General features: G+C 34.8%; 1 protein-coding gene across 26 annotated transcripts in view; it reads left to right on the top strand.

Annotated features, from left to right (window-relative positions):
• Positions 1 to 27,500, top strand: part of RhoGAP71E (Rho GTPase activating protein at 71E) — an 83,124-nt gene that overhangs the window by 54,685 nt on the left and 939 nt on the right. For 5 of the 26 annotated variants that reach the window (XM_086555977.1, XM_043018122.2, XM_086555981.1 and 2 more), the window contains 9 exons: positions 91 to 603; positions 3,285 to 3,469; positions 3,674 to 3,884; positions 4,104 to 4,242; positions 10,994 to 11,156; positions 15,823 to 16,031; positions 20,155 to 20,274; positions 24,314 to 24,467; positions 25,242 to 27,500. The exon at positions 25,242 to 27,500 is cut by the window's right edge and continues 939 nt beyond it. In XM_086555977.1, coding sequence (XP_086412103.1) covers positions 491 to 603; positions 3,285 to 3,469; positions 3,674 to 3,884; positions 4,104 to 4,242; positions 10,994 to 11,156; positions 15,823 to 16,031; positions 20,155 to 20,274; positions 24,314 to 24,467; positions 25,242 to 25,546 — 1,599 coding nt within the window. In that variant the 5' untranslated portion in view covers positions 91 to 490 and the 3' untranslated portion in view covers positions 25,547 to 27,500. Of the gene's footprint in view, positions 1 to 90; positions 604 to 3,284; positions 3,470 to 3,673; positions 3,885 to 4,103; positions 4,243 to 10,993; positions 11,157 to 13,083; positions 13,162 to 15,822; positions 16,032 to 20,154; positions 20,275 to 24,313; positions 24,468 to 25,241 lie in introns of all 26 variants that reach the window. The other 21 variants (XM_086555986.1, XM_086555987.1, XM_086555990.1 and 18 more) reach the window with 10 other exon arrangements.

Here is a 27,500-nt window from a genome sequence, read left to right as displayed (position 1 = left end):
CATTATTTCTGTTTTTTCCTTTTTACACCATGACCCCTATATTGATGTGTGTGTGTTTTTTTCTTTTCTTTTTTTTTCCCAACCCATTAGTTTCTCAGGAATTGTTAATTAGTGAAAACACAAGGAACTGTTGAGAATCGTGCTTTGGCAACATACGTTAAAAAGTGTTTGGGCTTCTGTTGATAGAAAAAAGGAAAAACGAGTTAAAAGAAGACGGAAAAAGAAAACAAGAGATGGAAGGAGGACTGGTAATGCAAAAGAGATAAAAGGCATAAGAATAAAGGACAGACAACAGCACAGCAGGAAAGAAAGAAAGAAAGGAAGAAAGAGGGAGAAGGAAAGGAAGATAGAGAAGAGTAGACAAAAATCTATTCATGCTTATACCCTCATAAAAAAAAAAATTATATATACACCTAAAAAATAAATACCGCAAAACCCGGATAAAAGAGAGGACAGATGTTGGCTGCCGAAGGAGTGTGACAGAACCCCAATGAAGATGATGTTGCATCGAGGCGGAGGAGAGCACTGGTGCCCTCCCTCAGAGCCGCCCATACCCTGCTCGCCCTGCACCCACCCGTACCCGCCCTACTGGACCATTGGCAGGTACTTGGCACTCCTGCGAAGCTCCTGTTCCACTTCCTCCACCTGCTCCTCTTCCTATTCCCCTTCTTTTTCTTTCTCTTGTGGTGAAAGAGCACTTGTGAATGATTTTTTTTTTTCTTTTCCTTCTAATTGTTTTCTTCTTTATTCTTTGTTTTATGTGTCTCGGATTCTGCCTGTCTTTTATCTGGTCAGTTTGGTATTTTTTCCTTCTTGTTTTCCCTGACTCTGTCTTTATGTGTATCTCAGTGTGTTTGTCTCACTGTCTGTTTTTCAATATCTCTTCTTTTCACTATCTCTCCATATATCCCACCTCCCTCTCCCATCTCTTTCTCTTGCTTCTTTTCCCTTCTCCTCCTCCTTTTCCTCTACTCTTCCCCCCCTCCCTCCTCTTCCTCCTCCTCTTTCTCCATCTCCCTCTCCCTTTTGTCTTTGGCAGACTTCTATTGCTTTTCTTGTGCTCTATTTCCTCCCTTGAAGAAATGCAAGACACGGTTGAGGGGTCATAACTTATAGCGCTTTTATTTCTGGTGATGGAGTTGTTTGTGTAATGCTTCTGGTATCTGTTTGACCACTTAACTCTTTGCTAAAAGACACTGCATAATTGTATGTATATATACTTGTAAGATTTTTTTTTCCCTTGTAAATATGCATTTAGTTTTAAGTTCTGTAAATGCTGTACACTTTGTTTCCTTACTTGACACTGTAAATTATATGTTATGCATTGATCTCTTGAGCTATCATACTCTGACTTACTTGGTATGTCATGCATTGATTGACCTCATATGTCATGTTAATTGTTCGATTAGTAGGTCATATATCAATTTAAGTTGACCTACATGGTGTTTCTTGCACTGATGTACATGATATGTCATGCTTTAAATTACATGATATGTCATCATTACCTCAGAATTAATCAGGAAATACAGACAAAGTATAGATAATGAATTTCAGGATCTCTAAAATTCCTACATTCAGGATACTTGCTCTTGCCTAGATCAGTATTGGGAGTAGGTCATTTACAGTTCAAAATAATTTTAGAATATGTGTTTTCTATCATGGGAAAAGAAATATGAATAAGATTTGTAGAGAACCTGATTTAGTTAGATTATATAGATAAGTATACAACAATTTCTTTTCTGTTTTACTTTTGGGAAAAGTTTAAGGTATTTGGGGATATGTGTACACCAATTCTATATACATCTTATACTTTTTATAACTCATTCAAATGTTATACATATTTATGCAACCAATTTATGTGAACATATATGTCTGCTTTGTGCCTTGAAGTAGATGATATTCAAAATTTTAGCGGTTAAGCTGAATTAGTTGTAGTTTTTAAAAATATTACTGAAGGGTTGAAATTTTTTAAAAGATGTTTTAAAATTCATATATAGAGTAGAGGTTTGTGTATAAGATAATGTTGTATTCAAAATATTAATTCATGGTCTTAGAATTGATATTGTTTGATGGTATCTCAAAAAGAAAAAAAGAAAAAAAAATGAAGCTCAGGTATTATATAGGTATTACGGTACTCTTCCATAGTCAACCAATTTTACTAGAAAGTGAGTGAGTGATTATTTTTCAAAAGATGTATTTCTTGCGAGTATCATAGATAGAATAGATTTTTTTTCTGCTTTGGGTGAAGAGGTATTTGGCAGATGATTGATGACTGGCTTTGCATTTATAAATGTATATATTTATTTATTCAAACATGTTGGATATGTTTGGATATGTGGACTTGTAGCTTTTCCTTCAGACATGTTGCATACAGCCAGTCGTCACCAAGTGCATCTTTTGATAAAGAAACGATAGTGTATTTTTTAATGTGTCAAGTTTGTGCATGAGTGTGCATTTATTTATGACTGTAACCCACAAGCTGTGTCACTATATGATCGGAGAACAGTATGGTACCATAAGGAGTTGTTAGGGTAAGAAGTCTTTATTGATATAAGATTTAAATTGGTTAACTATAAGAAATGTGTTTTAAATTTTCTGTTCTTGTAACAGTTTACAGTGTTAGTTTATAGGTCTGTAGAATTTTTCTATTGCAAAGATATTATGGTGGTTGGTCTTGTACAAGCTGTAGTTTTATACATAATGTAGTTTTAATTTCATTTCAGGAATTATAAGGTACATAGTGCTTATTAGAGTAGAAATTTCAAAATTATATGCACCGGGTGTAATCTTTTTAGAAAATAATGTATACAGAGTATAGAAAATCAGTATATATAGATATACCTTTTGAATGGTGAGAGTTGCTTCTATATATTCTCACATGTAAATATACTAACACGTATAGAAGCTTACGTTGGTTGTAAAAAGCTTGGTGTCGGATATTTAAATACTCCAATTTAACTGCTCTTGCTATTCTAAATGTAAGAATGATGCTCAGCATGTATTTTTGTATAAATCACGTAATTCATGCTAAAATTATTACAACTTTTTACTCCTAATGAACGTTGAATGAAGGTTATTATAAAAATAAATTCACTCTTTCTCTTTCTCTTTCTCACTTTCTCTCTGTTTTCACTCTCTCTCTCTCTCTTACTCTCCCTTACTCTTACTCTTACTTTCACTTTCCTTCTCCTGCAAAGATGTATATATGTGCAGATATACCCATAGCATATCCCAGATCTAACTCTGCCCCTTCCCCATCTCTCCCCTCTCCATGTCTTCCCCAGGGTGAAGTTCGGCGTATCGCTAGAGCAGGTGTGCAAGAATGACATCCCCGGGCCCTTACTGGTGCTCATCCTCAAGCTTAACAAAGAGGGGCCAACCAAGAAGGACGTGTTTCGCGCCCCGGGCCACCAGGGGTCCATGAAGAAACTAATCCATTTCTTGCAGAATGGACGCCTTGTCAATATCGGTAAGGACTCGTATTAATGCGTTATCAGAATCAGGTTATTTATATGTTCATTTATTTATTTATTCATTTATTAATTAATTCATTCATTTATGTTTTAGTAATGGACAGAATCATAGATAAAGAATTCATGTTTTCCTTCTTATTTTTTGGCTCAATTTTTAAAGCTGCCACTGTAGAGTAACCAGTCATATTACTCTCCCACAGACAACTTCTCGGTATACACAATTGCGTCTGTCCTCAAGAAATTCCTCCGTAAGCTGCCAGAGGGCATTTTTGGGCGCGAGGGAGAGCAGGAGCTGTTTTCGATCATCCAGCTGTCAGACACAGAGCAGCAGCGCGACCACATCCACCGCCTCATCACTTCCATGCCAGTCGTCACTCAACACCTCCTGGTCCTGCTCTTCGGCACCTTTCGGTACGTTGGCTCTCTAGAGTTGCATTTGTGATGATTGAGGGAGGAGTGAGTTAGGTAGCATTTGGGTAGGTTAAGATAGAGTCAGGTTGCATTGTGAAAAAAATATCCATATGGTCGAGATCTGAAGGTATCACCAGTATCCCCATTATCAACACCAACATCAACACTACCAACACCAAAGATCATCATCACCATTAGCATTTTCATTTACACAAACAGAGTCATAGCTATGAACGCCACAAGAGCACAGACAGGGATGACGTCGGAGGCTTTGGGTGTGTCGGTTGCGCCCTCCTTCTTCCAGTCATGCGTGGCAGATGGCAAGACGGCACGCATGGAAGACGTCATGCGCTTCAAGGTAATGGCAGTGTTATATTTTTGTGCCGATCTTTTTTGCTCGGTATCATTTTTTTGATCGTACTGAGAGGGCTCAATTTGCAGGCATCTTTGTATGAAGTCATGAGTAAATATATGATTAGATATCCATATTTTTAAAGAATTTTGTATAGATAGACATAGGATATATTAATCCTCAGTTTATATGTTATAGTGTATTGTGTTTGTTACTTAATACAGTGCTATAGATCTTTCTTTGTTTTTGTTTTTAATTAACCTGCAGATTGAGAGAACATGATATACTTTATTAAAATACATTTTTCAAAATTTCACCAGAGAGCACACTTCTCAATTTGCCTGATCAACTTATGCAGAATAGAAAAGCCTGATTGTGAATGTTTTATTTTTTCTGTTTTCTGAAAATTTGTTATGGAGCTTCACTTTCACAAAAAACTTTGCTGAGTTGCCAATTATTCTATGCTGTTGAAGTTTTTCTTTTTTTTATTGGGTTTTGTAAGTTTTTTTTTTATGATACAGGCTAAACATTTTATGACCTGATGATTTTTTTTTTCTATTGATATTCATTTGAATACTTTACTTTTTGTTCAGACATTTTTGTTCTTTTGTATATTGTGAATTAGAATGATTATATACATAACTGCAAATATTTTTCTTTTAACCATTGGCTCATGAATACAGCATGACACCACCTACTTTCACTATGAATTTTGAAAATTAATTTTGAGTTTATTTTGTTAAAATCAAATTTTGTCACAGTTTCTCCCTTTAAAGAATGTCAACACTCTGAGTGTCAAATTTTGTAAAACTACATCATTTTGAATTATTTGTGAATGAATTTACATTTGTTACTTTTCTTCATTATATATTTTCTGTTGAACTTGCCTTTGTTTTTAGAATTTAGAATTTTCATAGAGTAACATTTTAAAGAAATTTCTCCCTTGGTTGTAGATGAATTTAAAAAGGTAATTGATACATACATATTTTATGTTCAACCTTCACGGAAAAATATCATATCTTGCACTTTAAGACTCGATAAACAGGCGGAAATTGCAGTTTCTGCTCCATAGTGACTGTCGAGCCCTGTCGTGTGCATGGTATTGTGGCCAGCATGGATTTCACTTCGCTGCTAGAACTATTAATATCTACACAGATTGAGTGTAACCATTCTGCAGTAATAACATGACCAGGGAAAGTGACATAGTACATGAACCCCCTCCCCTCTCCCCTCAGTACCCAAACCAACCCTTCCCTCCTATGCCCCTCCCCTCCCCAACCCATGCCCCTAGACCCCTAATGCCCCTCCCCTGATATCCCCTCCCCACCCTCTTTCATCAGAGCCAGGTTGCCAGTTATTGATTTGTATTCTGTGTTACTCACTTTAGGAGTGTCCCCCTTGGCTCAAGGTACAGATATTATTGTCTAGGCATTGTAAGTAACTAACTGCTCTTGTCTCTGTACCCCGACACTCCTCTCAACCTGTAGTAGACACTTTGCGTTGGAGTCAGGTCCTGTGTTTTATCATTATCATTATTATAGTTATTATTATTTATATTGTTAGTATAACGTATTATGTTATTTTTATTGATTATTGAACATCAATTATTGTTATTTTTTATATTATTATTGATATTGTTGTTTTTGTTATTATTATTATTATTATTATTATTATTATCATTGTTATTATCATTATCATTGGTATTATTGCAACTACTTTTCGTATGAAGGTTCATTGTTGATTGTCATATTTTTATTATTTTGTTATTTTTTTCATTATTAATATATTTTTAATATTTGAACAAACGTTAGCACTCTTTATTTTCGTCTTATTATTTTACAATTATATTATTATCGTTGATGCTATTGTTATTATTTTTATTGTTATTATTATTATTATTATTATTATTATTATTATTATTATTATTATTATTACAGTTATTATATTTATTGGTAGCCTTTCTTTCATTATTATGATTAGTAGCTGTTCTTTCATTATTATTATTGTTTTTATTATTAGTATTATCATTATTGTCCTTAGTACCATTATTATTATTATTGTTCTTAGTACCCTTATGATTATTTTCCGTTTTTTTTTTGTGCCCCGTAAATTCCCTGGGACGAATATAGGCAGAGGTTGATGTAAGTACACCTTTTCCCACAGTTCCCTATGGGTGTTCTGGTATTTTATTTGAAAGAATTGTTTTTTCTCTTTTTTTTATCTTTTTTTTTTTTTCCTATTTTCTTTGGTATTTTTAGATGTTTGACATGAGCCAGCTCTCGCTCCTCCTCAATGTGTTCTCCCTTTACCTCCCTCTTGTTTGTTATAATATTTTTGGTGCCTTATGCCAAGGACTTTACAATTGTATATACATGAATGAACGAACAAAAACAAACAGATGAAATTGAGTGACTTATCAAAGGATGTTTGTTGGTAAGTCACCCCTCCCCCTGAATTTGATTATAATTTTTATTATTATGATTATTACTATTATTATTATTATTATTATGATTATTATTATTATTATTAACATTAGTATTGAAATTGTTTTTAATGGACCCACCAATCCCCTGTCCAAGTATTAGTCCAAGTGGAAAATACAAAAGATTGTGCTACCTTTTTGCCAATTTATTTTATACTTTTATTTTTTTAGTATAAACTTCAAATATTCCCATGATACGACAGGTAGACTGAGTTAGTTTAATGTGATAAGGATCCCTAAAAGAATACTTACAAGAAAGCTATTTCAGTTCAGGATGATATAAGATAACGATTTTCTGTATTAGGACTCCCTTAAGCTTCAGTTCCTGGAGAAAGAATAAAATAAAAAGAAATTGAAGTATACAAGCCTTTGTATATTAATCTTGCTTCTATTCAATATTTTCTTTGTTCTTTCTATTTATTGTTATTATCATTATTATTGTTTTCATATCATTTGTTTGTTTGTTTGTTTGATTGAATGTTTTGTTAGTATTGTCATTATCATTTATGAGGGGGAGGGGTTCATACCATTGTTTTAATCTCTTTTTTTTTTTTCTTTTTTTTTCTCTTTCATTATTCAACTAAATGTATATTATTTCAGTTAAGACGGTATTGTCTATCAGATGCATGGCCTCCAAAGATGGCGAAAAGGGAGCAAGGAAAGTAACTTGCTGGGAAGGAGAGGAAGAATGAGGCTTGTCTTGCAGTGGTTGTGCATTTGGAGAAAAACAAAAAACAAAAAAAAATGATAGTACTTGTTTGCCTGTATGTTATTTATATATATATATTTTTTTTTTTCCTCTTTTTTTTTTACTTTTTTTTTTTGCCCCCTACCCAACACCCACCCTGATGATTTCAAAGTAAAAAGAATATATATTTAGTTTGGCAGTCATCCCTAAATGATCATTAATATTTACCCTCTAGTTTATCAGTTTTGTTTTTACTAGTAATATATATATATATATATGTTTATATATATATGTACAGTGTGCATGTGTATGTATATGTATATGTATATGTATATATTTATACACACACACACACACATACACACACGCACACGCACACGCACACGCACACGCACACGCACACGCACACGCACACACACACACACGCACATGCACACACACACACACACACACACACACACACACACACACACACACACACACACACACACACACACACACACACACACACACACACACACACACACACACACACACACATATATATACACATATATACATACACATATATACATATTTACATATATATACATATTTACATATATATACATATACATATATATTTACATATATACATATATACATATATACATATATACATATATATATATATATATAATATATATATATATATATATATATTATATATATATATATATATAGACATATATAGACATATATATATATATATATATAGATATAGATATAGATATATATATATAGATATATATATGATTTTACTCTAAAATCCCCTAATGACAAAATGACATATAGGGAAATATGTGCTTTTTTCTGGGATAACGGTAAATGGTATAATAGTAGAACCTGCTTTTCACTAGATTGAGGGTAAAAGGGCTTCTCTGATGCTTAAACCCTGCCTGCTACAGAAAAGCAAACATGAGAGATACATAAGAAAAAAAAGAAGAGATGTTTAAGCAGAGGAAATGTTAGAAATACGTTACAAAGAGGAATAGGATGATGAGGAGAATGAATATTCAGAGAGATGCAAACAAGAAAGGGTTGAATAGTTTATAGTTTATATGGAAAGAATTTTTTTTTTGAAGCTACGAGTTTATTACAGTTATAGAAGAAGAAGAAAAGAAAATACTTGGAACTATAAAGGCTTTTTTATGTTTAACAGATAACCTTTTTGGATGTCTTGAATTTTGTCTCACAATTTTTCACTAAGCCTATTTGCCACTATTTGAAAAAGGAATTCTGTTTTGACTTCAGACAATATTGCATGTACAATGTTATGCTACTGCCAAAAAGAGCAAAGAATTGCTGTAATATTACTAACGCCAATTGATAAAGAGTGCTTGCTGGCACACAGCAGAATAAAAATTTGTGTCAGTATTTTAACTAAAGTACAATTTGTTTTACACTAGTTATAACATAATTGTAATACAGTCGGCTCTCATTTTTGGAAGGGGATTGTATCCAGGGCCCCAGCTCAATTTGATAGCTATACTATTTGCATATAAAATTAACACATCCTCCTCTACAGTTGAAATCACTTCAATCAAGAGGTATGTTAGAAAAAGTGATTTGTTTTTCATGCAAGAAATATAGAATATTAGAAATAAAAGTAATTATATAAAATATATAATCATGGATAGTGAAAATATAATTTCATTCTCAAACATTGCTCAAATGACTATTGCTGGATAGAGACTGAAGATCTGTTAAATACCAGAAGGCTACAGCAGGGCATCTCTATACATTATTGAATTCTCTCGGATTTGACATACTGCAAATAGAAACTGTGTTTTTTGTACCTTTTTTTTCAATCTGCTGTAGATTAAGTTTGTAGAGGCCAACTGTATTACTAATCATGTTTTTTCTTTTGAGAGAAGAAATTCATATAATCATTGTGACCATCATTATAATATGAATATCTCAGTTTTCATATAAGTTTCAACTTCATTAACTTTAGTATGCTGCTAGTAATGTAATTCATAAAGCTGTTTATTGTGACATGCTGTTTATAAAGTAGAAAACACTTGTAAATGCAACTAATTTTGAATTGATTTTTTAACTTTTTCTTTTTTTTTTATCCCGAAAACTTGTAACAATAATGAAAAGGTGAAATATTTTTAAACCTTATTATCAAACATCTTTATATCAAGTGTAGGTATATTCACTGATGCCATAAGTATCTTTGAGCAATCTTTAAGGTATATCTTTTGGGTTCATTATTCAATAGCAGTTCTCCTTAAATCAGGTGAGAGGAAAAACATTAGTTCACCTCACATGCAAATGATATGATATTCCTCTTTTAAGATGAGTTTCACTCTTTACTTTTTTAGAATTAAAGGTGCAAGTTTTTAATTAAAACCTTACTTTGGGTCAGTACTAGAGATGTTAAGTCTTATTTAACGATGATGATAAACATTGTTAGAAAGTTCAAATAATGACCCCAGTTATTTAGTGTATATGGGATTCTTATCATTGATATTTTCTGATTAAGAATGGGTAGTCAAGATTTGTGAGGAGGTGCATTTTTTATTCATTCATTTTTCATCCGTTCATGTAAGATTATTGTTTGTTTATTTATTAACCTTTTTTTTTTTTTTTTTGGCCATATATTCACATCTCTTTATTAATGGAGGAGGGAAGGAATGCCTTAGTGGATGGACGTAACTCTGTGTAGTTGCATGGTAGAGATCAATGGTGTAGTTCTAGTGACACTTGCTGGCTTGTAGAGCGTGTTTAAATTTGATTTATGTCTTATTTATTGTTATTATTATTATTATCATTCATTATTATTATTTATCATTTGTTATTTTTCTTTCTTTTTTGGCCCCTGCTGATATGCTGTGTAATAGTAGATCTTGCTATCACTGACAGCCTGTAGAAATTTTGCCGCTGCATTATTTATTGTAGAAATGTGTTGTCCACTCTTCACCCAAAAGTCACTTTGTTATTCTCATTTTAAGAAGTTTAATTGTTGGTGAAATTTGTGAAGTAAACATCTATTAGTGTTTGAAAAATGATCACAAATCTCCAAGGGAAAATGCATTATTACAGTTAACAGGAAAATTATTTGTTGTAAATACCCTCACATTCTACAATAGTATGAAATGAATATGTTTTTTGCCATTCAAAGCTTTAATGTCTTCAGTGTTAAGAATTGAATTGAAGTAAATTAAATCCCAAATGATTGTCTTTCAGTTCTCTGTATCTCTTTTAGTTTTTTAAAATCAAAGACATCTCCCTGTATCCTTCCAATTATTTTTTTTCCTTTGACATAGATATACATTTTTTTAATGTGTGGACTTAAAATTTCAGATTTTGAGGAAGAAATTATAATGATACAAAATATTTAAAACTAATTGCCTAGCTTAAAAATTTATTTCATACTGATCCAACATCAAGTTTTTGACACTCTTCCATGAAACTAAATTGGAAACTTTATGATTATGATAAAGAAAATGAAGTTGAACAATACCAAAGATTCGGTTTAAGTTTATATGATATATACATAGTACAGGACACATTATCTACAACATTTGTCATGAAACTAGGTGGCTACCCAGATTATGAAGTTTCTCATCGACAACTTTGGGGTGAGCAACCTGTTCGGGAGGGCCAACTATGAGTATTATGCGCGCATCACGGGAAGAATACTCAAGGTAGAAGAGGACTGGATATTTGCGTTCAGATACCCGCCAGACAGTTTGGTTCCACGTAAGTCTTAAGTCATTCTCCTTGTCTGTCTGTTTAAGAGGTGTGTAAGAGAGGATGTGTGTGTTTTTTCAACTTTTTGGTTTGTATGTGTTTTGCACATGTATATATACTTATCTGTCTTATTATTATTCTTTATCTGTGGTGCTATTTTTCTTATTATCTACACTTAGATTATTATAAGAGCTTTTTCTTTTTATCTCATTCTCATTACCAAGGTCTTTCATCTTCATTTTCACAACATGTTTGGAATATTTTTTACTCTCTTGCTAAAGACTCGATCTCCATAGTAATGAAGAAATTGAAGTAAGTGTTCCATTCATTGTAACATGTAAGTTTTATTTTCCATTATAGTAATTTGATGTGTGGGCAGATCTCTATAATTTATTGTCCAAGAGCAGAGGGTTTGTTTGTTGATATAGTTCATTATATAGCCAATTATATGCTCTGCCAACAAGGCTGAACCCCAGATTAACTGTTATACTGAATTCAAACTTCAACATAAACGAGAAGAATTGCATAAAATGATTAAAGATCACTGAAACAGCATTTGATAATGAAGTATTCATACTGCTTTAGTTTTACAGCAGTGTAGTTACCCCAAGAAGATTAGGTTTTCAATTTTACTTATATTTTCACTAGTAAAACATTATTACCACCTTAAATTTTTAGATTTTTTGCATGTTGATTGTCCAGAAAGAAAGGTGGTGATGATCATGATAAAGTAAGGAGGAGGAGGAGATAACAGCAGAAAAACGAGAAGAAATGGTTATTATATTATGTCCCACAAGAGATTGAGAATGAATAGGAACTTTCGGTGCATCAAAATGATATCCAGGCCTGATGAGCTAGTTGTGTAGCATGGGGCTTTTTTGGGGATTTCACAGTTTAGTTGTATATATTGGAAGTTTGGACACATTCATCATCCAACTACCCAGTTTTGCTTAAAGTGGACTTGGGAATAAAGGTAAGGGATTTCATTGTATTTTAACTGATTACTGGTCTGATAATGTTAAGAACTCTACAATGGAACACAATTATATAAATGCTTTTATGGTAAAGTATGCTTTTTTTTCATACTCATTAATATGTATTACCTGATGTTCTTGTCTTAAGACAATTTAGGTAGCTTATGTTGTAGGAAATATGATATATTTTGCATATGTGAACTCAAAGTGAAATGACAAGGTTAAGATGTGTGCGTGTGTGGAATGTTCATTGTTTTAGGGTGGTGTGAATGATGTTTATATTTAGATGATTTTGGTAAGAATGTAAAATAAGGCCTACTAATGTACTTATATATATTTTGTCATTGCTTTAAGTGCTGAATACAGCTTTACAGGGATCTACAGTATTGTTTGAAAGCTGCTGAAATTGTAATTATTTGTCAATGAAATGTGTATATTTGTATATGCCAGTTTTTTTCTTCTATGGAGACAAACATTGTGAATTGGTATGCTTCTCGTACAGGTGAATAAAGTTCTAGATCTTTGCATTGGGCAAGCTGGTAATTGAAAGTGCCAAGTGAAGACCATATCTCCGTGACAATTAGATGGGCGCTAGAGACTATCTGGCTCGGCTGTACCCAAATGTACCCTTACGCTCATTCAACAAACACATGCACATGCTCATGCACATATCTACACCCACAGCCACACATAATACATCCATGTACCAGTCTGAACTAAAGGATCAACATGTGATTTTGTCTGTTAAAAGGACATACACAAACTAGAAAGGAGTCATACTTGTTTTTTTCTTTCCGCAAAGCAAAGCAAACAGTGAGAGAAAAGAATACATCCTACTGTATCCAAGAGTAAAGGTGCAAGTATTGTTAGAAAAATAATTGATACTAAATTCATTAGTATTCCCATCCCCTCCCTGTCGATATCATGTTAATGATTTCTCTCCATGGTTCCCTCTTCATCAGGCCAGCGTTCTATTGAAGCAGAAAAAACCTGGCTTCAATATGAGTCGGAGCGCTGGGGCCTCAAGTTCAACCTTGAAGGTAGCCAAAAAGACTTAGTGAGCTAATCACGCCGTAGCTGTTTGTTGTATCGATCCGCTGTTGTGAGATGTAAAAGGGCTTTGTATGTACTACTGCTTATTACACTTGCCTTCCACAGTTTGACTTTGTGCCAGAGTGAAGACAGTTTTCAAGCCTTAAGAAAATAAATCTCTAAAAAGTAGCAGTTAGCCAGTCTGTTTTATTTGAGTTTTTTCTTTCTCTTTTACTTCTTTTTTCTTCGTTTTGTGTGTTTATTGACTAAAAGATAAAATAATATAGGTTGATTTTTGTTTGTTTGCTTTCTCTTATTATTTTTTTAGCTTATTAAATTTTGCTTTATGACTGTAGCAGCTGATCGGTTCAAGGGAACTCAACCAGTCAGTCCAGCTTTGAAGTTGTTCCAGGAGTTTAGTGCTTAAGAAAAAGGACATTAGTGTTTTAGTATAACTGAACTTCAGATATGTATTTTTTTTCTTTCTTTCTTTCTTTTTCTTTTTTTGAGTGTTGTAGATTGGCTGTTCATATGCTTAATGCACAAGAATGTTTTCTGTTCAGCGTTCCTTGGTTTCCAAAATTTTTCATTTTTGTTTGTTATGGCTAAAAGCCTTTTATGTATATAACGGTGTTCATCTTGACATAGTAAGTTTTTGCACGTTGTTGGGAATAAGAAGTTACAGATTGCAATAGATGAAAGTAAAATGGATGCATGTAATGAGAAAGTAAAGCCAAATTCATGTATCATAAGAGAAACAGGTTTAATGTTACTTGTCTTATGTCACAGACAGTTGTTAATGTTGATATTGATATTGACATGTAGGTTGATAGTGGATAAATATGTGATGAAAACCCTTTATGTAACTAGGGTGCTTTTTTTAATTGTTTTCTTCTTTTTTTTGCCATGTATGTATAAAAAATGAACAGAGAAAGTCACAATAGCTGAGTTGTACAGCTTTAGTTGCATTGTAAGAGAATGCAATTAGGAAGGCATAAATGTCCTGTGCTTTTTAATGAAGTTTGCTTGCTGAATGGTAAGATAAGAGATGAGCTGATATATTCATTTGAAGAAGCATGTAAAGACAGAATGTTATATTTAATAGTTATTTTAACATTAAGGAAAATCTCTCACTTTATTAGACTCAGAGAGTACAATATGATATATAATGGTAATTTTGTTAAAGTTAGTTTTACATACATTCTTTGTAATAAGATGTACTGTAGAATAAGTTATTTTGACCATTGTATTTATTTTGGCAGGTCAAAGCAGTAATGGTAAGAAAATATTACATAGAGGAAGCAGATACTTATAAACTGGTTGCAAGAGTGATTGAGAATTAGGAGAACATTCTAAAGTAATTGAGTAGGACTTGTTCATTGACTAACGATTGTGGACTGCCTCATCATGCATACTTGCCGAAGGTCGATTTTATGTTTACTTTCGCCATTTCAAACTTTACAGTGGGTGAAGGAGGTTCCCGAGTTATTACATAAAGATTTTCTCTGAAAATAGCCTCAGAAGCACAAATGGGACCTATAGTTGTACATTAATAGAATTACATACACCATTTCACAATCATACTTGATTTTCAGCATTTGTTACATTGTAAATATGCACTTGTACATATGCACTGATATGCATGTATGTATCAACATGGATACTTTTCTTCAAGTAATGTGACACTAACTCTTTTGAAGATACATTAATCAGCTTTTCACATTTCACTCGTTGTATACACTTCTCCATATATGGATTTTGAACATTGAAGATCTACAAATGATGATCTCACAGTATGATTTTATACCAGCTGGACAGAAATAGAGTTGACCAAGGGGTTTAACTTGCAGTTGTTTTGTTGAAGTGAAAGTGGAATGCATATGATTTATTTGGGAAGCTGATGATGAAGAGAAGAATGTAGATTTTTTACAACAATGACATTTAGAAGATATGATTGATTTGTATCTATTAAGTAGAGAGAGATGAGAAGGAATGATAATTTTTAAGAAGGATGTTTCTCTGAAAGTATGCATGTGTTTGTATTTGGTTTCAGTTGTATATGACAGCGTATTTCATACTTTACTTAGTTTAACTTCAACCTTTAACAGGATTGTAGCTTATTTTCTATTGTTGATCACTGGTAATGTGATTTTAGTGTTGATAAAGATATTATCTGTTGTTTTATATCGATACTATATGGAATTACAGAATATTGCTGCTCTTATCTGTTTACTGAAGGGTGATATTTTATCTATAGAATGTGCATGAGGTCCTATACACAGCCTCTCTAGGCAGTGATGACAATTGTGTTACCCTCTAATTTGTGTTCTAGTGTTTTATATTTAATTGTGAAAAAATATAACAGGTATACTGATGATTTTATCCGATGAACTAGATATAAGATAGATGTAAGATTTATAGGTTGATTAGCTTGGAGGAGCATACACATAATGTCATTTCAATTTTCTGTATGGAAAAAAATATGGCCAATGACATGGGAATAATATGAGAATAAAAAAGATGGCTGCATCCTCATATTTCTAGTCTCTCTCTTCCCCAGATATACTAATCTCGTCATAAGAAACACGAGATAGAACTTTCATTCTTTCCTTTTTCTCTTGTCCCCCTCTCCTCCTGCTCTTGCAATTAACACTCCTTTGTACTTGCAGCAATGGCTGGGCAGGAGGAATCACAGTCGACACCAGCCCTGATCCACATCCCAGAGAGCACCAGTGGTTTACCGTTGGTAGGTGGGGGGAGCAGTGAGATGGGAGCAGTAGGTGGGGGTGGAGACCCACTAGCTGGTGTGCCAGAAAATAACTTGAGGGAATCGTGTACCCGGCTTTCTATATCGCTTGAGGAGAATGGATTGTACAAGGTAAATATTGTACTAGATGCTTACCTCTTTTTCCCTTTTATTGAATGTGATACCAGCTTTCAAGTATTTTTCTTGTTATTGTGCGTGCGTTTCCACATGCACATTTTCCCCACTTGAATATTGGACACAGATTTACACTTGATACTATACATGTCTATTCAAATATGGAAGCAGTAGTTTTCAACCTTTACCAAGCCCTGGATCCCTTTTTCAGGGAGTTGTTACTCCATGGAACCCTGATCTCTGTGCATGCCATATACATAGAGTCAGTACATTGTCTTTTAACTCTTAATCCTTTCCCGACGGGGCACGCGCTACGCGAAAACCCCTACGCCAGGCCATTGCAATATTGCATTGGAAACGTCACACTGGCATGACGCCCCGGCATCGGGAATTTAGCTGTGTCACAAATGTGACGCACCGTCGTCATAGGGTTAATGGAGGGGGCAATTTTGGCTCTGATCAGTCCAAACGCTGGTGTACTACAAGAGCACAGCACCTCAGGCTATATGCCCACTCTGGCTACGGCCAACAGCTGCGTGCACGATCACCCAGCGTGCCAGTCATACAAAAAGACATGACATTATATCACATCCCCAGCAACAAGTGCTGCCACCATATGATATGATGTCACGTCACCTGGCATTTTCAGGTTAGGATGTGACATTGCATGGTCATACACATATGCGTGAACATGGAAAATTTGTTAAGAATATTTTTGTTGAACATGAAGAGGGATGTGCCATGGAACTCTTAGGACCTCATTACAGAGCCCGGGTTGAGAACTACTGTGCCCACATTTGCTTTCACACTAATACTCACATCCGCACTCCCACACTCCCACATTCTCAAACACACACACATACACAACACACACATACACAACACACACATACACAACACACACACATACACAACACACACACATACACAACACACACATACACAACACACACATATGCAACACACACACATACACAACATGCACACATACACAACATGCACACGTACACAACACGCACACGTACACAACACGCACACGTACACAACACGCACAACACGCAATACACACACATACACATACACATACACAACACACACACATACACATACACAACACACACACATACACAAATACAACACATACACAACACACACACACACACACACACACACACACACACACACACACACACACACACACACACACACACACACACACACACACACACACACACACACACCCCCACACACACACACACACACACATGCACACACACACACACATGCACACACACACACACATGCACACACACACACACACACCACACCACACATGCACGTACACGCACACGCACACGCACACGCACACGCACACACACACACACACATACACATACACATACACACACACACACACACTCACATTCTCCCTCTTTCTCTCTCTCTTCCTCCCTCTCTCTCTCTCCCGCACTCCATTTCATTCTCTCTCTCTCTCACTCCCTCTCTCTCCCTCTCTTTCCCTCTCCCTCCCTCCCTCCCTTCCTCCCTCCCTTCCTCCCTCCCTCCCTCTTGCCTTCTTTCCTTCTTTTTCTCTTTCATTTTCTTTATCTTTCCCCTTTTGTCCTCTTACACTCCTGCATGCATGCAGCAGATGTACATATGCAATGATAGTCAATTATGAATTGATTTCTTCTTGAATCACTGCTTAAAAGAAAAAGAATATTGATGTGATCTTTTAACTTATGTATGGCCAACTTTAAGATATTTGAATTAAAAATGGAATCGCAGTATTCCATAGTTTGTAACTAATTCTTCAACAGCTTATGTAATTAGTCTCCTCGCCATTTTTCCTTCTGTGATATTCTTGGCTGTGATTTATTGAAAGCTTTTTTTTTCTACCTCTTTCTTTGTCTTTTCCATTTTCCTCTTTCTCTTTGTCTGTTAAAAGTTCTGAAATGTTTTTCTTTTATACATGAAGTAATTTTTTTTTAAGTATTGCTCCATCAGATTATTGTGGGATACAGTACAATATCTAAATCATGTTTAGACGTGAATAGTTTTTCCTTTCTTGTCTAGATTCTTTTGAAATTGTTAAGATAGTATTTAATTTGGGAACGTGTGCTCAGTGTGTCCATCATTACTTTTCAATTATATATCGTACAATTTTTTTTATATTACCTTGTGGTTGATGGGTAGAATGTGTGTCATTTCTTTTACCTTTGTAAGAGAATGTCTAGCTTAATATTTCCCTCATTATTTCTGTTTTTTCCCACCTTGTTTATTCCTTTTTTTATGTAATTTATTTTCCAGTATCTGTAAGACCATATTGTTATTGTATTTGTTGTAGTTGTGAGAAGTATTACTATTCATTCTTCACTAACTTAATGCCTTCAACTTTGTTTGTGTGTATATATGTATATATGTATATATATATATTATATACATATTTGTTGATTTATTTCTTGCCGTCATACTAACAAAAGTAGTTCTTATTGTTATATGAATAGATATATTAGTATGTGTATTTAACCTGTTCTCTTTGGATATGCATAATGCCCACTAGACGTTCCTCCTTCAACAGAGATCATTGTTACAAATTTAGAAAAGATATGAATGTGAATGAATAAATCCAAAATATTTGATTAAGAAATTTATATTATGTTCTTATTAGAAGTATGTGATGAAGGTGCAATATCAAAATTTTAGTAAGTGAGATGTACACTGGAATTATTCATTCTCATTCATATTTTCTCAAAATGATCCTACTCTGTGAAAGTATGGAGATGTGTAGAATGTTTCACCTCATCTCATCACTAGCTTTTCTTCAAGACATTGGAATTGCATAAATGTATAGTCATTCTTTTGGAAGAGAACTGTAAAAGATATTGTTACCTTGACCCACCCTAGAATGGCTGTTGATGGGTTACTTGATACAGGTTGATACGGTTTTGATACAGTTTTACATCACAAACAGTGTGTTATTGAAGTAAATTGACATATCTTTATTGAAAGATCAATTGCATTAATATTTCAATATTATATATTTGAACATCAGTCCAGCAAATTCTTTAAAAAAATACAAGAAATTGGAAAGATGGATAAAATTATTAGTAGGAAAATAAATCTCTGGGTTCTGGTCTTCTTACCTTTGATAATACTATAGTGTACTATATTTCAACAACAAAAGTTCATATATCAAAGTGGAGCATTGATAGGAAAACAAACAAATATTGTAGGGAGTTTCATTCACAGAATTTGCAAATTTCAGGCATTAAGAACAGGATAAAGAACAGGTTGAATATACATCATGTTGCTTTTAACCTCTCCTGAGAGCATAGAAGCTTTTATTCTTTAGACTTGAGCTTTGAAAAGGGAATAAACAACTGCAGAGAGGAGGGCATTATAGACTGAGAGTGATCGGCTGTATTCTCTTCAGGGATGATTGGCATATTTCTGAGTGATTAATGTGTAATGTTAAGCACCATTGAGTTACTGACTTTTTTGTTGTCTTATTTTTGTGATTTATAAGAAAAGTGAAAGAAAGAAAGAAGATAAGGAAAAAGGCATATTTCAGTTGAATATGTTTTATATTTTAGATGTAGATTTTATTTGTTGAAGTTAATTTTTATGAATTTGGATATTTTTTAAAATGAAGTTGATTATATCATACTTCCTTATTGAAGTATGCAGTCGTACATAAAAAGCATAAAGTAATTGACTTTTCACTGAAGAATTAAGAGCTGTATATTAGACAGAGAGCTGGATTCAACATGAACTTTTATCTGTAATTCCTTCCTGGAATAATACAGTAACTATAAATGAAAGAAAATGTACAGTCAGCAAATTCAAGTAAGAAATAAATACTAGTCTCAGAGAAAATAAGCAAAGATCAGTAAACACCCGCCAATTAACTTCTGTGCTATAGCATATACTGTAAGAGCTGTTGGGTATAGTGAGTAGTTTCAACCCCTGTACTTGGCATAAGGTGCTCTGTCATGTGCTTAGGATGTAGTAGCGTGGTTTCAAGGATGTATGAATTGAATGGGAGTTGCTGTGCAGTCCCCCATGGGCATGGAGTGTCAAGTGAAGACTGAGAGCTTTGCTGTGTGGTGTGTCACAGGGTAATGGGGAGGACCACAGCAGCGGCAGTTCCCACTCCGCTCTTCACATGACGTTGGACGAGCTGCGGCAAGTCAACCGCTACGCAGAGAGTACCAAGAGCCTTTCCTACCTGCCACAGGTCAGCGGGATGGGAGTCCTTCTCCCTCAGAGGATATTCACATATAAGCACACCCCACTACCTATTTTTTTTTTTCTTTTTTTTTTTTGGTTCCTAGTTCATGCAAGGTCATAAGGTTGCACTGGTTTTGAGATACAGTTTTGGGAGTCTTGTCACCACTCTTTTCATACTTTGTGATATGAATGAAAACCCTCTATGTTACTGATAATTAGTTTTATTAGTCAAATTAAATAGAGTATGCTGTATGACCCATTTTGTTTCATTTGTAGAAAAAAGAGAGATTTTAATTTGCCAGATATAAAGAATTGCAAAAAAATTGTAATATTAAATGTTAGTAATGATAGAAGTAGCATGAATATGTTTGTTTTAATTGATTGTAAAGTCTAGCCGTGGAATAGACTTTTTTTTTAATAAATTGTATCATTTGTGGATATGGAAGAAGGGCATCTTGTACAATTATTGATTTGTTAGTTTGCCTAGTCTAATAATTAGAGTTTGAATATGAAATAGTCCATTGCACTATTGAAACTGGCAGACACCTAATTTTAGTTTTGTGAAAGGCCTTTACTCATTAGACATATAGTATTCATTGTTGAAGGGTTTTTGTATTCACATTCAACATCCTTTCTTGTAGGAATATTTAATTAATCTCAGGAATAGTTAAAAAGTTAGGGCACAGATCTTTAAAAGCAGCAGAACTGCTAGCCAGTGTCACTAACCTCTCACAACAAACAGATTTTTAGAATCTGTACTATAATGTAATAATATTTTATTAGTATTGCTATTATGATTTTATTTATGCCACTTTGGGCAATTATGAAGATACGAACTTAACCCCTTAACGACGGGTGACAAGATATCACGTCAAATGGTGGCAGTGTCAACAGCCGGAGATGAGATATTTCATCGTGGCCTTCCTCTTGGCCGGCACACTGGGTGATTAGGCATATAGCGCTTGGCTGTGGCCATTGCGGGCAAATAGTCCAAGGTATTAGACTTACAAGTTTGAAATATCCCAATGTTTCAACCATTTGGAGCCAAAACAGCCCTCTCGTTAACGGGTTAATTGATACTGCATTTGAAAAATACCGACTGGACATTTTGGGGCACATAACCCATTGGCACCGGGTGACATGATATTATGTCATGCGAATATTTTGCTCTTGCTGGATGATGTCCTATCACATCATGAACGTTCCTTCAAAATATATGTTTTACATCATTAGTATATATATAATCATAGGAATTTGAATTGTTTAGACATTTTTATTCACTTGTGAAAATAAGGTAAATTAACATAAAAAACTGATTATCAACCCATTGAAGTGGGCGCAGCACAGCATGGTGCTGGGAGAAATCTGGCACTTAGTTACTACATGTGCTTGTTATCTAGCCAGCAGGAGCAGCATTACACAAATATAAGCCCTGGTGTGAATGGGTTAAATAGTGGATAAGCTGTATAAACAAAATATCTCAAGTGACTGGCTATATATACTGTTGCTCAAAAGAACACTGGTATAGCATGTTGATTTTTACATAGAAGACTCAGGTGGTGATTTTGAACACACAAATTATAGGCCGTTATATTTCATCAGATGTATAGTGTTAGTTGCTCAAAGTTTACTCCTGTGATTAGTAGGTAATTTTGCTCTACACATTTTAAATAATCCAGGTTCATTTTTCTTTTACCATACAGCAAGTGTTTTATCCATGACAGCCAATGGAAAAAAAGCCAACTAGTGGTTATATATGACTGAGTGTGCGGGTATGAGAGGGTCCTTTCCTCCTTGTCTATCTGTTGTAGTTTAATTGAACTTACGAGCTACTAATACCAGTCTGCTTTGCATGCCCCGGATTTTTCTCTCTCTCTCTTTTATTTTTGCAGTTTAGATCTTTTAAAAGACTTATTCTCATGCGCTACCCTATGTATTTAAGCATGCATGTTAGAATTTATGTAAATATGTGATTTTTTTTTCTTTATTTTTTTTCAACTTTATTTTTACTCTTGCCTGTCAATGCATACCGGTACATTCCACAAAGATTTTTCTCAAGTACATGTTTTCTGGAGAGTTTTATTGTTAGTATTAAAGTTGAGAAGTTGGGGTCAGGAATAATACTCCTTCATGTTTTTCATTATACTTACATAAATAGGCAGATAGATTAGAAATTTACATTCGTGTTGATGAGATGTTACAGTGTTGTCTACTGTATATGAAGTCACTGCCTTTGATGAATGGTAACAGACGTTTCCTGTGCAAATGCTCATACTAAATCATGTCCAATTTAAGGACATTTTTCCAGTACTCAGGCTTAAAGAATACAGAACCAGGATGGTAGTGTAAAGGCAAAACAAACTAAACATCTTGTCTATTTACAACTTCCTATGCATTGAAATGTGAGTTTCAGTCTTTCAGTCATAAACCCACGTAACCGACTGAGTCTGAGTGATGCGACAGAATGAATTATTGGATATAGTTATCCCAAAGTTGTGATGGCAAAGATTGTAATGAACGACCATGTTTAGTAAGGCTAGTGATGGTATTTATGAAATGCAAATAATGTGATAAAGCACAGATGCAGAAATGTTTGAAAAAATGAGATAGAATGAAATTACAATAAGAAATGTTATGTTAAATAACACCAAATTAGTGGTAGCTGAAGCAGAAGGTTCAGGCAGGAGCACAAAAAGGGATTACTGTCATTGATGTTCCTGCTAGAAAAAGTTTAATTGAACCTGAAATGTTAGGAATTTTGTTTCTTCTATTTTTTCTAGGGTTTTATTAGATATTGTCCTCAGTTTCCCATAGGGAAACCAAGATTTAAGCATTTGTTTGGTATGTGTATTAGATCAATTTATCTGTAGCAGAGATTAAAGAAAATATACTTTTCAAAGAATTAGCCATTTAAGCATAGACTATTCACAATAGTGATGTAATCCTGCTTGGTTCCATATTGCACACTTCATAAATGTTGCTAAAGAAAGCATTACCATACAACTTTTAATGAGTAATAAGAATTATATATATATATATATATATTTTTTTTAGTTTACAATTAATTTTCCTCCTTTGGAGCGTGCATATTTGATATATATTTATGTATGTATGTATTTGTATTTTTATATACATATGTATATATATATATATATATATATATATATATATATATATATATATATATATATATATATATTATATATATATATATATATATATATATATATATATATATATATATATATATATATATATATACATACACATACATTATATATGAATTTATAATTTGAGATTTCTTTAAATGTTACTACATCCATATATATACTGATAGTGACTGTACTCACTAGATATCTGACTTCCTTTTTTATGTACCTTATTTATATTTAATATGGAGGATCACTTACTACTTTTTCAAGGCAGTGACAAGAATACAGAAGCACTGAACATCTCTTACAGCAGAGGTGAATGTATGTATAAATAGCAGGTATTAAAATGCAAATTCAGTGATCTCTAGACATGTGTTCATAACAAACTATATAGACATTTAAGAAAGTTTTTTCTTTGTAATTGAGAAAAGAAGGTCATTATTGTTATATATTTTTGTTGTGGTTTATGAGTTCAGAGGAATACCAGAGAAAAAGTGGGTCTGGATTTTTATTTATGGATTTTTTATTTTACTGAAATATAGTTTTAGAGTGATTGATATTTGGTTTAAACTTTGATAAATGGTTGGAGAAATAATGGACAATATATTTGTTAAAAGTAGTTGAGAGGTTAAGTGGAGTTATGTCCATAACTGCAGTTTATAGTTTAAGTTGATTTATACGTAAATATTTTTTTATCATCAAAGGTTCTATTGAAATATTGAGTGTTACATGATAGATTCTAATTTTTATAACCTTTTATTTCCAATATAATGTAAAAAAAAGGAAAACATAACTGCAATGTCTTAAATCTCAATCAACACCAACATTGCCAACAAGCCAAACCAGCAAGCCAGTGCGTGTCACATTAAACATCTGTTGTGTGCAATCCCCCAGGTGCACGAGAGACAGACAGAACGAATGCGCACGAGAAGCGAGTGGTTCCTGTCGCATTCCCCGCATGGAACTCCTCTTACGCCAGTGGATGTGGAGTGTCAGCCCCATGCAGTTTATATTCTCCGATCTGGCTCAATTAATAGGCCTCCCTCAGGTGTGGATCCCATTCCAGAAGTGTGATGGCTGGCAAAGCTGAAATTATGCAAGCACTGAAGGAGCTCTTACTTTTGGTTATTGTTCATGAATATGAGAGAGAGAGAGAGAGAGAGAGAGAGAGAGAGAGAGAGAGAGAGAGAGAGAGAGAGAGAGAGAGAGAGAGAGAGAGAGAGAGAGAGAGAGAGAGAGAGAGAGAGGGGGGTGGGGGGGGGAGAGTGCATGCATGTGTGTGTGTGTGTGAGTGAGTGCGTGCGTGTGCGTGTACGTGCATGCTCATGCGTGTGTGCGTGTGCATGCATGCTCATGCGTGTGTGTGAGTGTGTGCGCATGAATGTGTGTGTGTGTGTGTGTGTGTGTGCACGTGTGTGCACGTGTGCGCATATGTGTGTGGGTGGATGGGTGTATGTGTGTGTGCATATGGTTGCGTGTATGCCTTTATGTTGTTAATTAGCCCTATTTCATGTTAAACAGGTTCTTTAATCTCAAGCTTATTGTTGTTCATATTGAAATAAACTGTTTCTGAAAACTGATAACATTGTGTAGCAGGTGTGGTATATACTAAGGGGTATGTACCCCGTTTGTCCTTCATGTCTGGGAGTGAACTGGATAGGGGTATAAATTTTTAATGATTAGGTTTTCAAAGGCAGAAAAATCCATAACTGCAATGTTTCTGTAGCATCTCAATTCTAAGTTTTCTTTACATTTCAATTTTTCACCATCTTTTCCAAAATGGCAAGTTAAAAATCTATCAAATTTGACTGATCCATACCAGGTGGAGGCAGCAGTGAAAACGTGGGAAGCTCAGTTAGACGGACCTCAAGCAAGGATAAGGACAGGAAGTTGGTGCGGCGATCCTCAAGCAAAAAGGATAAGGAAAATGGCCAGAAGGGCTCAAGGGGAAGGTCATCGAGCGCAGACGTGAAGACGCCTCCACACGCAGGAGACTACATGTCAAGTCCGCGCAGGAGAGCAACACCGCCTGTACCTGACCCCTCCCCTTCCCTCACGGACCACGACTGCACGGAAACCGACGTCCAGAGAGTGCACGTCTCCCTCACGTACAAGCCGAGGATATGAGGCCAAGAAAAGGACGGGGTGGAAAAGGGGCTCATCATTCAAGTAAGGTGTCACCATCCACCGGATCGTCACGACTGCGAAAACCAATGGGAAGTTGTCGACAGAGAGGTGGTGGATAATGGTTTTCACTTGCTTGACACATCCATAGGCACTGCCATGATACCATCACCTTCTGGAGAGAAAGTGGAGGCATCTGCTGCTTTTCATCATCTGTACCACTGGTTGACTCAGGATAAGGGGGCAGCTGTTGAAACTATCTTCATGTGAATCCAAGACTTATGAATGTACTCAGTTGTATGTGCAAGCAGTGAATAATTAAAAATTATGTTCAACCAAGGATCAAAATATGTTAAAATCGTCCTTCATCCAGTATTGTCTGACAGTTTGTGAGTTCTGGCCACATTTGCCCTCCTACTGCCATGGGACTTGTATAGCATTAAGTTTTTGATGACCAAGGCTCTTGAGTTAAGATGTTGGTGTGCGTCCAAAGTACAAATGAGCTTGAGGTTCCCAGGTCATGACATGGACTGGTTGTGATACAGAGAAACACATTGTTGGATCTTGCTAGTCATGCCACCGCCAAAGAATTGTAGCACAGATTGCAGTGGTTCCAGTCCTGCTTTGATAGCATCTACCATTCACAAAATAATTTTCAAGTACAAGTGACCAAGGCTTTAACTGCTGGTACCACCTTTCACATGTGATTCGGCTGTCTCATGTTACAGCAACCTCAAGTCCACAAGCAGACATGACCTTAGCCAACAGAATGACGTGCCTGGCTGTTGTATTGCTCTTTTGACTCCAGTCCTTGAGAAGGGACTCTGTGTACCTGTCTAGATACTTCTTGCTTCTCAATGTGCGGGCATCCACTGGGAAGCAGCACATTCCATTGTACATGTCACAAAATTTGGACCTCATGTCTGATCTGCTGGCACAAGGAGCTAGCCTAAAGTGTGAGGTTGAAAACCAAAGTGAACAGGAAGAAACAAAAACAAATTAATATTATTTAAAAAAAAAGTAATAAAAATATGAAAGAGCCAAAGTTAATTGAAATGTCCATACACATGCTGTTGACTGGGTCAGTGTATGCAAACATTCCGTCTGAATCTGGAGATTAGGTAGAGGATATGTTTCCTGTGCATATAAACTGTGTATCCAAGATTTGCCACCTCCTCTGCACATGTCCAGTCATTTACCAATGTGTGCTCATTTAGTCATTTCTGATAAAGACTATAAATCTAAATAATGACTATGTAGAACCTGAGTGGATAAGTTTTCTTGATCATGGTAATGCTTGAAGATATGAAAGTTTACAAGGTGTCTCTGTTTGCCGTTAATTAAGATAAAAATAAAATAAAAAAGATGTATGCAGTAAATTGTGTGTGAAGCAGCAGCAGCAGCAGCTCCTCCCCGGGATATGTAGCGGAGGTGGTGGTGAAAAGTGGTGTATGTGTCAAGGTATGATCCAGTGGAGGGACCCTAGATATCAGTATCACTGCAAGGCTCAAGAAATACTCTCTTCTAAGCCTGCCACACCTCACTAGGCAGGATGCCCAAATGTGCACGTTTTTCACTGCAACGGCTGTCCACCCCTGTTTTCTGATGCGAGCCTCCACACTGCCAGCATGGTGAATGTGTAGGGTTTATAATTTTTTCAGAAACATTTTTATCATTGGAAATGCATAGGGGACCTATCAACTTTGATAAACACTGCCATTAGCAACACCCCAGGGACAAAGAAACGTCGTTTAGTGAATGTAGGATGACCACTTAGTAAGAACTGATAATCAATACTGCCCAGAAATTGGTGATGGCTGGCAGGCCACCAAAGTGAAAAAAAAGAATAAAAAAGTAAGTAAATATAAATTTTAAAAAATCACCTATAAAAACACAAAAAAATATCCATAAAAAAACCTTAAAAACTGACCGGGCAAATAAGGGGCGACAAGCCAAA

This window comes from Penaeus japonicus, unplaced genomic scaffold (genome assembly GCF_977035675.1).
Source record: "Penaeus japonicus unplaced genomic scaffold, GWHDUDI00000001_assembly GWHDUDI00000031, whole genome shotgun sequence".
Lineage (NCBI taxonomy): Eukaryota > Metazoa > Arthropoda > Malacostraca > Decapoda > Penaeidae > Penaeus > Penaeus japonicus.
This window is presented reverse-complemented; position numbering and strand designations above follow the sequence as displayed.